At 40.0% G+C, this 15,363-nt stretch overlaps 1 protein-coding gene across 1 annotated transcript in view; it reads left to right on the forward strand.

Annotated features, from left to right (window-relative positions):
- The first annotated feature begins 628 nt into the window (after positions 1–628).
- LOC129186033 (RNA-binding motif, single-stranded-interacting protein 2-like) overlaps positions 629–15,363 on the forward strand; it is a 78,075-nt gene continuing 63,340 nt past the window's right edge. Inside the window, exon 1 of the mRNA XM_054783833.1 lies at positions 629–777. Coding sequence (XP_054639808.1) covers positions 706–777 — 72 coding nt within the window. The 5' untranslated portion in view covers positions 629–705. The remainder of the gene's footprint in view (positions 778–15,363) is intronic.

Raw genomic sequence — 15,363 nt, forward strand, 5'->3', positions numbered from 1 at the left:
CAACAGTGACTTACCCCCCCCAATGAGTCCTGTGAGTCCAGTTCTGGTCTAATGACTCTTTTGAACACATATTGTTTTTAGAAGCCAAAATCTTTATTTAAGGGGCCCCAGCAACTAAGCGGAACTAGATTTCTCGTCATGGATCTCCGACCAGAACTGGACTCACGGGAGCCATGGGGGGGGGGTAACTCACTGTTGCTGTAGTACACTGCTGATGGGGATGTCATACAACTTCATGTCAAAAAATGTCAAAAGTATCCCTTTAACGTAATTAATGAATAACCGCAGTTAATACACCATTTTTGACATCCCTAAATATTATATTTCATTTTGCAACCTTTTAACATTTTGACTTTCTTGTAAAATTATTGCCGTCTCACCCCCCCCCCCCCCCCCCCCCCCCCCCAACACACACACATTTTTGTTGTTTTTTTTAGAGTTCTTGTTCAGTTATACTTTCTAAATGTGCCGCGGATGGCCAAATGGCCCCCTGGCCGCTCTTTGGCACCTGGAGCAATTAGAAGGAGCCCCCGGGGGGCGTCACAACACCGGCCGTCCTCCCCCGCCCTCCTCCGGGCCTGTGTCCTGTGGCAGCAGCACCACTCTCAGTCAAGCAGCGGGACTCCAGGCTCTCACTTTCCCAGCTGCTGACGTCAGCTGGCAGCCTGGGCAGTGCTCGCCGCTCCGGACATAGCGCGGAGAAAAATGCTGCTCTCCGTACCGCCAAGGGCAGGAATCAACCCGTACAGCGGCTTTACCAACAGAAACAGCAAAAAGGTAAAAGTCTCTTTCGCTTTCTTGTTTTTTCTCTCTCCACCATTTTGACTCGACTTCGCTACCGCGGGGCAAAGACACCCCGAGCGCGTCGCCACGGAGAGGCTGCTTGACAGAGCAGTGTCCTTGAGAGGCCACTTCAGTTCAACTTTTACTCTTTAGTGGACTGAAAACTGCCTTGGTAGCCGTCTGGACATGGCTGGGTGCGAAACGGTCGGTCGGTTGGTGTTTGTAGTGCGCGTGTGTGTGGCTTCACACACGGGCGGGATGTGGACGAGGCTTGACGTACTCCTGGGGGAAAAGTCCCCGCTGGAGAGCAACTTGTATGCGGGTGCCGTGGCTTGGAAGTGGGGGGTAGGGATCGGAGTTGGGAAAGACGTGTTACAAAATGTACCGTACACCCCTCCACTCCGGGCTTTTTGGTCTTCTTCCATGTTTGCAAAGTTTGTTTTTTGTGTGTTTTTTTTTTTCCTGGAAGCGGAATATGCCACACCCCTCGAAAAAAAGAAGCTTTATACCAGAATTGTGAGTCCGGATACTGTTTACATTGTCACCTTTTGAAACCAGTGTGAGCTCGCCCACTCACCGTGGAAAACACTCTGGAAAGTCACCACGTTAGCCTTCCGAAGTGATTCAAACATGTATTCTGTTAGTCTGATAGCACTTCCCCCTCATTTTAGTCTCCTCTTTACAACCATGGGAAATGTTTATCCCCTCTAATACAGGGCATAGTGAGCGGCCCCCTCTCAGAGAATATAATATGGTTGGGGCCTCTACGACTCCCACGAAAACGGATCTTCTGGCACATATTTTGCGGTGCTCACTATTGGAAGTAAGGGCGTACCGTGCTTGGGCCCATTTCCACCTAGAAGCTCTGTCCCACTGTGCCGTTTAACCATTCCGTCTGAGAAATAAATGCGCATGTACGTGTTTTTGGACATTTTTATTTGTTTTTCAGCAGGTTTACAGACGTATCTAGACGTTGACAGATGGTTTTGTCAATATGTTACTCTGCTGGGTTTTTGTGCCGTATTTCCAGGTTACTTGGACAGAAGGCTACGTGTTTGTACACATTCATGGTAGTTGGGTATAGGTAGTGTGTAACTTGCCTGGTTCAGCGAGCCTTGTGTTCTGCCCTGGGCTGGAACCGAGGTCCGCAGAACGAGAGTGGAGCCCGTGAAACAATGCAAACTTGTTATGTTAACTGCACATGAGGTAGTTCTCACTTAGGTTACACTACAGACCCGATTTCAACCTCTTACCAAAATAAAGTGATGTAAAACGGCTGGTTTACCAATGCCATGAACTCCATCATTTCCCCTGTAGTAGCCTTTCTCTTTTCACTGCTCATAAGTGCTAACAGCGGGATGCTGCCTGGCTCTTTGCTCCAGCTAGCTTTAGCTTTAGCCTTAGCCTGATTGCTAGCTGTCAGTCTGGCAGTGCAAAAGTGGACAGTCGTTGACTTTCAGACCTTTGTGGAGGTAAATAAAATTGGTGGATAAGATTGGTTTCGTATGTAAGGATCGGCCCATCGATCGGCTGACCAAACGATTGGTGCATGCTTATTAAATTCACGCAGCCACACTGCTGCTGGCATCCGTTAAAACAGTAGTCCAACATAATAGTATTCCGAGGTAAAAGTGATCTAAATATACCTTCTAAAGGAGCCACAGTGGCTACTGTCACAGTTGAGCATAAGTTGATTGGTCATGCCTGGAGAATGATGTGCTAGGATGACGTCATGAAAAGGTCGACTGTTGTGTAAAAACTACAAAAGAGTCGAGATCGCAGGTGTTGTCTGTCAAAGAGTGACTTTAAATGCCTTTGGTTTCTCATGCTTAGCAGACAATTTTTTTAGGAAGGCGTATTTAGATGTTACTCTTGCTGCTCTGTCTGCCGTTCGTGGCCAGCAAATTTAGAATGTACCGCCGTCTGACACCATCTGACGTGAATATTTAGACGGAGGCAGACGGAATTGCACAGTAGGACAGAGCTTTAAAGTACGGCATGTTTGATTAGTGCGATTGGTGCTCAAAGTCAGCGTACTTCCCGTCCTCTGGTATGATTGGAAGAGGTAGCGAGCTTGGCTAAAATACAATATGTCCAATCACGGTGCTGAGATGCTCCACCAAGTTACTAATCCTCGCCTACATGGCGGCAAAAAACTACATTTCTTAGTATCATTATCACTGGATGACTGGAGGACGAGGAAAGGCTAAGCGGCTAAGCTATGTGGCACACCGAGTAAGAGAGTGCAGGAGGAGACAGAGAAGCCATGCTAAACTAGCTTGAATGTAAAGCAGCAAAACAGAAGAATAAAAGCAGCTTTGAACAGGAAATTAGCAAATAGATGAATATGAATCTAGAGAGATGACAATAAAACGTCCATAATCTGAAAATGATGCAGTACGTTACCACATGCGGTGAGCCTTTGTTACCTGTAAGCTCTTTTGAAATGGTTCACGATGATACACAATCAGAGCGTACCAATAATCCATTGTAAGGTTAAATATTTCAATAGTTAGCAACATCGAAAGACCCAAAATAATCAAAAAGTCCAATTCCACGGCACGCTCGATCACCTGTGACTAAATTTAATTAATGCCATTGCTCCCCTCACAAGTAATTGATGACAGCCACCACCTTGCACAATAGACATCATCAGAATGACTTGAGGTAAGACTGGAAATAATACACAAAGTCAGGGAAACTCACAGGCTAAAAGCATAAAGTCCAGCATGGTGCGAATGCCCTCGTGTGAGTGCACCTTAAGTCTATTTATTTTGCCTTTGACACAACCAAAGTTAACTTACCTTAGCAGATGTGAAAAATAATTGTTACTTTATTTCTGTCAACTTCATGGCCTCCCCTGAAGTCTGGTGGTGCCTGCCTTACACTTGGAAAATATGCACCAGGCTGGTCGCAGTCGCTCGGTTGAATCTGTGAACTTTTAGGTGACATTTGCAATGTAAAGTGACATTTTGTCTTCCTGCCGTGGAGGCCAGCGCCTGGCTGCCGAGCCTCCCAGATCTCATGTCAACGTTTGTGTCCGCGTGAGCCTGAGCATTAGGTTTCAATTGTCTGCTTTACTGAAAAAGAAACAGAAACACGCACTGCGTACTGAAAACACTTTTGGAGCAACTATTCCGTCCTTAAATGATCAAAGTGAATTATTTTTAGCTAACTGGGAACACTAAAATGTTCATTGTCACTATTTAAAAATAGCTGCTTTGGAGGAGAAATCATTAAGAACTGCGGCAGTTTCTAGGAAAATAACTCACTCAACACTTTTGCACCATTTCTTGCTAGTAATACTGCTACCATCCATCTATGTTCTACCACTTGTCCTCTTCAGGGTCGTGGAGAGCTGGAGCTGATCCCAGCTGATTTGGGGCAAAAGGCAGTCAGCACCCTGGACTACTCAATCACAAGGCGCATATAGACAAACACACACAGTCACATTCACACTGGCACTGAGTACCTGCTTGCACAACAATTTGACGAGCCAACAACGAGACCAGGGGTGTTCTTTTGTTGGCCCGCGGCACTTTCTAAACATATAATTTAACAAGAAAACAAAAAAATATAAAAATAAAAAACAGCAAACATTTTAATATTGTTGACGAAGAAAATAATGACAAATGTAATGAAAATAATTTGGTTGCGGAAAAAGTTAGAATGAGACTAAAGTCAAAATATTATGGGGGTAAAATCCTAATATTAGCAGAAGAAAATTTACAAGAAAATAAGGAGAATAAAAAAAGTCAACAGCAGTAATGGTAAAAAAAAAACTGCTGTAGTTTTATGACAATAAAATTTAAAGATTAAGAAAAAAGTTGTATTCTAATGAGAAAAAAACGTCTCAATTTTACGAGAATGAAGTCGTCATATTATGAGGAAAAAATAATGTCATTTTAGTAGCGTAGATTTGAATTATTTAAGAAAGAACAAGTCTTCATATTATTAGAAACAAAACAAAATGGTCATTTTTGGAAAATTAGGTTGGGGAAAAAAATGGGAATAATGGAAATAAAGTCAAAATATTATGGGAATAAAATCATAATATTACGAGAACAACTAAACCATCAGTGACTATAACAATACCAACGTTCGGCTATTTCATGGGTGTCAAATCGATGTATCGATTTATATTCTTATGATCCAACTACATCGATCTGTGTTTGGAAAGTTGCAATTCCGGACAACATATATCGATGGATCTAGCATTGTTTAAAATGTAATCAATCAATTGCATCGATACTAGAAAATCAAGCATTGGATTTAAGCACACCGAGCTTTATATGGATGTGTGGGTTTTTTTTTTAGCACTTTTTATGATAAAGACGTTAAATGTTAATCGATTCAGTCTGCCTGTCTGTGATGTCATCACCACGCGCCAGCAGACAACAAAACGTAGAATGGTGGATGGCAGAGGACAAGCCGGCGAGCGAGAAATAATTAAGCCACCATTGCGGCCCAGTCTGTGGAAACACTTTGGCTTTTGCAAAGAGGGAGATGTTCTAAAAAAGTCCAAATGAGTCACCTCCATGTAAGAAGAAAGCCTTAGAGGCACTGTTTGGCTATTCCTTCACCCAAAGAGAAAGAAAATCCACAAGCAAGACAGCCAGAGCAGAGGTGATAAGGTACCGGGCAAAAGATGAGTTGCCTTTAACTGAAAATGCCATGAAGTGGTGGAGATCTCAGGAGAAAGAGCTACCTCTACTTTTCACCCTTGCTAAACGGTACTTGTGTATTCCTGACACCAGTGTGCCAGCAGAGCGAGATTTTAGTACTGCTGGCGACATAGTGAACGCACAGAGAGATGTTCTGCGGGCAGATCACGTTGATCAGTTGATCATTTTGAAAAAAAAATCTGTAGCGTCATTAGTTTGGTTTAGTTTTATTTGAACATGCATGAAGATTACAATGGAATACATCTCATGAATCATCCTTTCACAGCTCCACATGTCCAATAGGAGTAGGAAGAAGCAAAGCTTATTTAATCCTACCCCCTTCCATTCCACATCTTGTACAGTACATATTATTCACTTCCGGCATTCCATGTAATATAATTCCATATAATAATCAGTGTAATAATAAAGCATAAATAATAAAAAATAAAAAAACAAGAATGACAGAACAATCAGTGTGATGATCAACACTCTTGTGCCTTGTATTTAGTAAACATCAAATGCTTGTATTGTTTTTTGAATTTGCTCATCTCTGTACATTGTTTCAGTTCCTTACTCAATCCGTTCCATAATTTAACTCCACATACAGAAATGCTGTGGCTTTTCAGCGTTGTTCTCGCATATAAGTGTTTTAAATTTGATTTACCCCTAAGATCATATTTCTCCTCCCCTATAGAGAAATACTGTATTAGGTTTTTGGGTAGCTAGTTATTGTCAGCTTTATGCATTATTTTAGCAGTTTGAAAATGTACAAAATCAGCAAATTTTAATAACTGATTTTAAAAATAAAGGGTTTGTATGTTCTCTATACGCGGCGTTATGAATGATCCTCACCGATCTTTTTTGTAGCACCTTGAGTGAGCAAAGATTGCTTTTATAATTATTGCCCCACATCTCCACACAATACGTTAGATATGGTAATACCAAGGAACAGTAAAGACTGTGGAGTGATTTTTGATCTAGAACATATTTTGCTTTATTCAGTATTGAAGTATTTCTCGCCACCTTGTGTTGTATATATTTGATATGAGATTTCCAACTCATTTTTTCGTGTATTATGATCCCCAAAAATTTATTTTCTTTTACTCGTTCAATGTCCACTCCATTTATTTGTATTTGGTTGTACTTCTCCTTTCTGCTCTTCCCAAATAGCATTATTTTAGTTTTACTCAGGTTCAAGGATAATCTGTTTTTACCAAACCATGACTTTAATATGACCATTTCATCCTTGACCTTTTTAATTATTTCTTGTGTGCTTTCCCCAGACCAAAGGCAGTGGTATCATCCGCAAATAATACCAACTTTAATTCCTTTGTTACTTTACAAATGTCATTGACGTACAAATTGAACAGCTTTGGTCCCAGTATTGACCCCTGGGGTACTCCACACGTAATATTTAAACTCCCAGATGTATATTCTCCTAGCTTTACAAATTGCTTCCTGTTTGCTAGGTAGCTTTTAACCCAATTCAAGACTAATCCTCTAATTCCGTACCTTTCTAATTTTGTTATTAAAATATAGTGATTAATTGTAGTGAAGGCTATTGTCAGATCCATAAATACTGCAGCTGCACACCTTCTGTGGTCTATAGCAGGGGTGTCAAACTCGTGCCATGGAGGGCCGAGACACTGCAGGTTTTCTTTCCAACCAGTCACTAAAGCAGGTGATTTTAATGATCAACACCTTCAGTTTGAGGGAAGGAGCTCATCAATTAAATGACCTGCTGAAGAAACTGGTTGGAGAGACCTGCAGCGTCTCGGCCCTCCAGGGCACGAGTTTGACACGTGGTCTATAGCATTAGTGATTTCCTCCGTGATTTCGACCAGTGCCATTGAAGTTTAAATGTTAGCTCTGTATCCGTATTGACTACGTGCCAGTAAATCATTATTATAAAAAAAATTGTCCAACCTGTTATTGAATAGCTTCTCGATAATTTTAGAAAATTGATGAAATAAGGAAACTGGTTGCTAATTAGTAAATTGATGTTTATCTCCTTTTTTAAAAATTGGAACCACTTTTGCCTGTTTCATTGTGTTAGGAAATTTTCCATTTTCTTCAATTTTTTCTTCAATTTTCATTGAAGAGTAATAGGTTACACTTTTGATCTTTTGTTAAATATGAGTGCAGTGCTGTTTATTAAAATGAGATAAGTAGCAGGTTCAACCACTGCTCATTTAACCTGAAGAAAAGTTGGTTGCACTTTATTTTTGATATTAATGTTGTATTGGTATTATTTCTATGCTGAAAAACAACAGCAAAACTAGCAGGTAAACCTATTGTTAAAGTGCAACCAACATGTCTTCAGGTTGAATTATTTTGATATTAACATTGGATTATTTTTATGTTGAAAAACAAAAGCAGAATTAGCAAGTTAGCCTACTGTTGAAATGTTGCTTGCACTTACTGAAAATTGATTCAATATTGAAAATGAGAGCAGAAAACGTTAACTTACTGTTAATACAACCTGAAGTGTTGGTTGCACTTTTTTCGAATAAATGTGAATGCTTTTGCCATTAATTGTTGTTTACTTAATTAATTTATACCTGTTTTTCTTACAAAAAACGTGAATCTAGGAAACTTCACCTGCACTGTCCAGGATCCAGGTATTTATTTCACAGTCAAGCTGGTTGAATTTTTGGCTAAAAAGTTACTGAATAGATTTCAAGTTACTGAATCGTTTCGGATCGTGTCATTCTAAATGAACCAATATCGTCCTTGAATCATCTCGGCAACCACAAATCACGATACCAATGGAATCATTATTAAATCGAATCGTTACACCACTAATTTGGAACATGGGAGGAAACTGGAGTACCCGGAGAAAACCCACACACAGGGAAAACATGCAAACACCACATAGAGATGAACAAATAGAGATACGAACCCAGATCTTCCAAATCTCTTGACTGTGTGGCCAACATGCTAACCACTAGGCCACCGTGGTCAATTTGTTTGACATTTTTAATAAACAATGGAACGCTCACCAGAATGTAACACTGCATTTCAGTAATTTTGAGTTATTTTAGCTCCATTGTTAGGTCTTGGTCAGCATATCAGGCATGGGACAGGGAAAACACAAGTATTCATAACACTGATGCTTTTGTAGAAAATACTTTTATCAAAGGGGCCGCACTTTGTGGGCTGAAGATAAGCTTCTGTGAAAACAAAGTGCTGTTATGTGGGCTTGCTTTGAAGGCAATATTGCGCAATCTCTGTGGAGAAGAGGCTGAAAGTTACTTTGTCATCATCAGATCTTGTATACTATACATTTGTATACATCTCAACCTTGACCAAGTGCTATACAAAGCAGGGGTGTCCAAAGGGCAGGTCAGGGGCCAGTTGTGGCCTGGGGCTGATTTTTTATTTTTTTTGGTCACAGCACATTGTAGAAATGAAATAAATAAAAAAAATATATTAAAAAAACACCATATGGCTGAATATTAGTACAAAAATGTGCATATTTGAGCAAATTTTATGTATTTGTTGTCTAAATTAAGCATTTTCATGCATAAAAATGGCTAAATGAAGTGAAATACAAATATAAGGCATTCACAAGACGCATTCAAAGACCCTGTGATGAGATGTAGTATTCTATACTGGTCACTAGGTGTCAGTAATGTTACAGTAATGTAATAAAGTTGTGCATGAGACACACAAGCACCAAACTTTATCTCCGGAACAACAGGCTTTCATTGCAGGTTTGAATGGTCTCACAACACAGGCTACTGTTTGCGGCCATCAACTCTGAACCCTCTACATCACGTCCTGTCAACATTCCCCCCCACTCTGCATGAGTCTCATTTACGTCTAATAAAGTCTTATAACGTCTTAAAACGGTAGACTAGAGGGGTGGGGTGTTATTTCATGTGTAGAGGGCTCTAATATTAAAAAGCATATATAGAAGGCTTTAAACGGGTTTTCTATGTTCTAACTATGAAAATATTCCCTTTAGAAATAAGGAATCATAAGGAACTTATCACGGTCAGGTCTGGAGCAAATTAACCACAATAAAGGGGGATTACAGTATTGCTTAATTGTGGAGATGATCATCTGTCCCGGGACTAGTAGGGCTTTATTTACATGCGTGTACCAACGCGTACAGTATGGACGTACCCCTGGAGCAATAGGACTAAACAATGGTGGGCGGATAAAATACCCCAAGCACGTATGCCTCGGCACACAGAAAATAGAAAAGGTTACAATGAATGTTTTCTTCTCCACAGAGCAACGCATCCCCGGGCCAATAAAATGGCAAAGCCTGCATATGTGCGGCGGTATAAAAAGGAGTACGGCAAATATCCAGTTGTACCAGAGGCAAAGCAAGAATATGCATGAATAGAAAGAGAAATACTTCTTGGAAAGGTTGCAGAGTTGAGCAATGTTCAATGCATACCAAACCTGTCAAACTGTATACATTTGTTCGTTTATTAAACAGTAGAAAAAAATGCAACCAGACAGCAAAACTCCCCAGTGCGTGCACCTCCGCTTCTCACTTTATTTTGAAATATGTTAACTTTTGCTGCATGCTTGTATAAAATGTAGTGCCAAGTTTAAGTCATAATAAAGTGAGTGCAAATCTAAAACACTTTTGTTTGTGTTGCACCGTGAAACTCTTGAATTTCCCGTTTGAAACCTGCTGACTCAGGCGTCAGGTTCTTGTGAGAATTTGGTTGGATTTCCTGTGCAAAATAAGGCAGTGGCATTTCTTTTTTGGTTACATGAAAGATGTTTAAAAAAAAATCAAACTACATTTGTAAAAAAATGATGAAACCTGCGCCCAATATAGGAAAATGTAGCCTTTTTAGTACAGCATAGCCACCATGTTTGTGGCATAGCTGTTACAGGACAGTCTAATTTACCCGCCACAAATACATTTGGACTGCCACCAATAAATTTGTCACTTGCTCATAAACACATGATAAGAGAACGGTGTGTGAATGTAGTCGTTATAACTTAGCACAGTAGATGACGTCATAACTCCACTTCTTAACACATCTTGTACGCACCTGGTCTACCAGGGAATAAGAAGACGTAGCAGGAGGGATCGGACTTTGTTGGTATATTTAGGGCGTAATCACAGCCCTTTAGATACTCCCAAAAAAAAGTAATAATAATAATAATAAAGCAACCAGCGACAAATGTAGTGAAGAGATGTTTGAAGACTCTCTGACATGAAAGCATGTATCGCTTCTCAACGAGCAGCGGGTGCTTCTGTGGGCCCCTTCCCTCATCTAAAAGCACTCACAGGTGGCTCCGTCTTGGTTGTGACTATAAAAAAAACAAAAAGAAACGTCTTTTCATGTTTTTTACTCAGGTTTTGTCTCCTACAGCCTCCATTATAATTACGTGCACATGATTTGGTCAGTTATGAACGTTAGACGGTGACATCACAAATGGATTGCAGGCCCGTGGGAAACAGTGAATATGATGCCTGTTTTTTTGCCCAACTAAATTCTCATAAAAAGACATTTGTGCATTGCATCCAAATGTTCCCAAATGTCCACTGTCAACCTATAAATCGTCTATTTTTATAATGATTGTGATATCACTTTGTCCTGACAGCTGTGAACAGCTGCTCAAAACTGTACATCAATAGCTGGGATTATTTCAACTTTACAATTGGCAAATGTGCCCTGGAAGCTGGCATCATTTCCACAAGGCCAACGTGCAAAATATTGCTAAAAAGCCAAGAGGAAGGAGAACATCAGCATTAGAGAGCTACTGAATTTTGAAATTATACGTGGTACAGTCGTCCCTTGTCACTTTGTGATTCGAATTTCTCTCTATTACAGTTTTTCAAAAATATATGAATTAACAATTAACAAACAAATGTTACATACAGTATTTGTTGCCTAAATGAACCATTTTCGAGCATAAAATGGCTAAATGAAGTAAAATACAAATATAAGGCATTCAGAAGACATATTCAAAGACACACAATAAACATTGATAAACAATAAACACGGGCTACTGTTGCGACCGTAACCCACGGCAAGCTAAATCTCAACTCTGAACCCCCAACATCACTTCCTGTCCGCTCCCCCCTCAGCTGGAATCTTATTTATGTCTTATTTATGTTATATTATCTTTTATTTACTATTGGGTAATAGGAATGTAAAGGTGATTTTAGGGGTGTTATTTTATGTCTAGAGGGCTCTGATAATGTTAAAAACTAGACACTCATGAGATTTTAACATTACTTTCAAGAAACATACAATGAAAAAGAATTATATATTATATGACACTATATAATATATTGCAATACTAATTTAATTGCTTTTACATTACTGTACACTGCATGCACTCTGTGTGTATGCGGTAGCGGTGAGCTCCACCCACCAAGACAAAGAGACTGCATGACTGACAAAAGGGCTTACTCTGTTCATGCCGTTGTTCTGTGGAACAAATGAGCCAAAGTACTGAAACCAATGCTCAGAGTGAATCCTGTTTCTGCCTGTTTGGAGGTGAGGAAAACAGACACTTTTTTTTTCTGAATATTAATCTTGCAAGTTGTTGTGACACCCCTGTTAAAAAACAGATTTAAAAGGTTGTAAACAGGTTTTCTATGTATGAAAAACTTCCATCTATAAATAAGGAATCCTAAAATTCATTTATCATGGCCGGGTCTGGAACCAATTATAGGGCCCGAAGAAATCTTTTATTTTTCCCCAAATTCCGTTTTTTCCATTTACATTTTTTTTTACCTTTTCCACTTATTTTACCAGCATAGAGTGTGCTATTTGGGTTAGTGACCTTACATTTATTGATGCAATACATCATTGGCCCTTTTTGTTCAGTAATTGATAAAATGGATGTAGCTTGGCTAACATTTCTAATGGGATGTCAGCCTCAGCACATACTGCTACAAAATCTTCACCAAACTGTAATGCCCGTGCTTGTGATTCCAACCACGTTATTACTATTATTTTTATGACACCTTTATTTTGTTTACACAATTAGACAAATCTGACAAAGAGCGCTCTTATTTTGAAGGCCGGTTGTGTGTTGTGTGTTTTGAGAATGGCAATTGATGGTTAATGTGACCTGGGTGCAAGCATTAAACGTGCCTCTCGTCTTTTTTCACTCAGAACGTGCACATCGTCAGCAGGCGTTGTGAAATGGTCCTTGCATTAAAGCGGTAAAGCACAACACGGTGGAAATATACTCATCCGGCCTGAGTCGCACGCACACACACAGCTGCACTAACACGCTCTGCTAACTAAGCTAACCCTGCTAGTTTCCACTCACACTCCGTAAGGAAGGAGTTTCCAATGTTTTTCGCCGCTGTTTTGACATGATAAGTAGTGTTTGTGATGAGACCCCCACCACAATTGACAGTCCCGCTGGGGCAGTACTTCCCCACATGAATTTTATCTCTTCTGTCACTTTCCGCCAGATTCCGTGTTTAACAGTAGATTCCGTTTTTATTGGCCACTTGTGCAATTCCGTCCACGATTCCGTTCACACGTAAAATCATAAGGCCCTACTATGAACCGCGATTAACGAGTGATTTATCTATCTATATATATATATATATATATATATATATATACTGTATATATATCTATAGTCATGGAAAAATGATTAGACCATCCTTGTTTCTTTAGTTTATTGATCCATTGTCATGCCTGGTAGAACTAAAGGTACATTTGTTTGGACAAATATAATGATGATTACAAATATGGATCATAAGAGTTGAATTTAAGAGCTGATATCGAGCAACTTCTATGGTTTTCTTGATAATAACTAAAATCACTTAAGTTCTTACAAGAATAGCTATAGCATTGTACTGCCAAAATAATTAAACTCTTATGAGCTTTTTTTGCTGTATATGTTTTTGCTATATATATATTGTGTGTATATATATATATATATATATATATATATATATATATACAGTATATTGTATATACAGTGCAACAAAGAGAAGGGTGGTAACTGTGTCGCTCAAACAAACCGGTCGAGGCAGACAGCCATATGAAATTGAGTCTCGGTTCAGTCAAGGGAGTTTTTCCTTGCCCCCGTCACCAAAGTGCTTGCTCATGTTTGGTGCTGTTGGTTTTCTTTAATGTATGATGAGCAGCTCCATCTATAAAGGGCCTGTTACCTTAAATGAAACCTCCACACTGTCTTACAAATATGAAAGATTTACAAGCTTGAAAATTAGAGCTCGAAAATTCAGGTATTTGTTAAAATTTCTTCAAAGCGTTTGTGGCCTACTTAGTGGAGAAAAAGTTCACCCCGAGGTCAGGCGGCTGTGTAAATATTTCCTCCTCCCACCGGCTTCTCAGTCTTTCCCTCTGTCGCTCACATTCTGCCGTATCTCGAGCCGCTCGATTACACAAAATAAATGTCTGAACACAAAATAAACACAGCGAGGGGCGAGAAAAGCTCTTTGTGTCGGGTGGCGATTACAGAGCTGGCGGCTGGAAGGTGTTTGGTTTCTGTTGTGCCGAAAGCTGCTGGCTCCTCCCTCGACTCAGCACCTCATTTCCTCCCTTGAATAAATAGAATTAATGTTCTCAAATTAAATTTGCTCATTTTCCGTCTCGGGCTTCCTGAGAGGAAAAATAACAGGAGACGGCCTGTCCCCTCTTAAGGTATGGTGGGTCTCACTCAGGGCCTCGTTCAACGGCTTGTTTATGTTCTCTGCACGCAGACGTTCATTCTCATCTCGGCGTGAGCTCATCGGGAAAAAATGTCACCTTATTGCGGTGACTTAATTCTCCGGGTGAGCCAACACGCGGGCTCGACGCTGCCGCGACACAAACAGAAAGGAAATAAACAGAATAATAAAACGGACGCGACTTGAGCACAGCTTTTAACTTTGAACTTTGAAGGCTTGGTTTTCTAACCTTCTTAGTTCTTTCTGATACTCCACCCTGTAATGACAGACATCCTTTCAATCTGTGTGCCTCTTTTCTCTGCACGCACTCTTTTATGATGAATTTTAACATGTTAAACACCTTTTAATTTTACTGTTTTCCTCTGTGAAACACTTAACCTGGGTGTAGCGTATTCAAATAAAGTTGCACTGCCTTGCCTCATACAAATATTCAAAGGCTCTTGTTAAACTCCTGGAGTAGCAGGACATAGATAAGAGATAAAGTCCTCTAAGAAACACATTGAAATGGACCTTTCTGCTGAAGTTAACGACTGTATTCTATATTTAGAAGTTCAGTAGGCTTTTGTACTCTTGACTTTGCAGTGTTTCCCTTAGGTTTATATTTGAGATACGAATACGGCCACATACGCACACACGCATGTACACGTGCAGCATAGCCAACTGCAATGTGATCGCTCCTCTTCATTTATATGAGGGGGGGGGGGCCTTGCATACACATACACAGTGAAGCAAGGGAGCCTCGTGATGAGCAATGCAAGGTAATGTTGTAGAAATTAGGAGGGGAAAAAATGATTGCAAAGTCAAATGCCACAGCCCCGGTGTGGGAGTATGAACAATGAGCAAGATGAGCCCATGAACATGAACGAGCAAGTATGCTGAATTTGTTCAAAGTGGTGGAAACATAAAAGGCAACAAAACTAATTTGCCTACGTTAGAAATAGCCACCCAACCCAGTACGGTAGTTTGTTTGTATTTTCTATGATGTGCTTGTCTTATCCAAAAGTGTGTTTTGGATAGTTGTATAATTGTGTTGAGAATTTGAGACTAAATTGGGACTACATTTTCTCTTTTGGTCGCAATAAATGTACATTTTGCTGGTTGTGTTATGAAGATCGCTATCGCCAAATCTTGTTTTTCTTCATATGATTGGGTTTTGCCCCACTTTTTGTACACAAGCTCTGTTATTGCACTGCATTGCGCATAACAGACTAGTCTAATTACCCTGTACTGTAACATTCCGTGAAATCGAGTACCCAAACAAATCACTCTCCG

Source organism: Dunckerocampus dactyliophorus, chromosome 8 (genome assembly GCF_027744805.1).
Source record: "Dunckerocampus dactyliophorus isolate RoL2022-P2 chromosome 8, RoL_Ddac_1.1, whole genome shotgun sequence".
NCBI lineage: Eukaryota > Metazoa > Chordata > Actinopteri > Syngnathiformes > Syngnathidae > Dunckerocampus > Dunckerocampus dactyliophorus.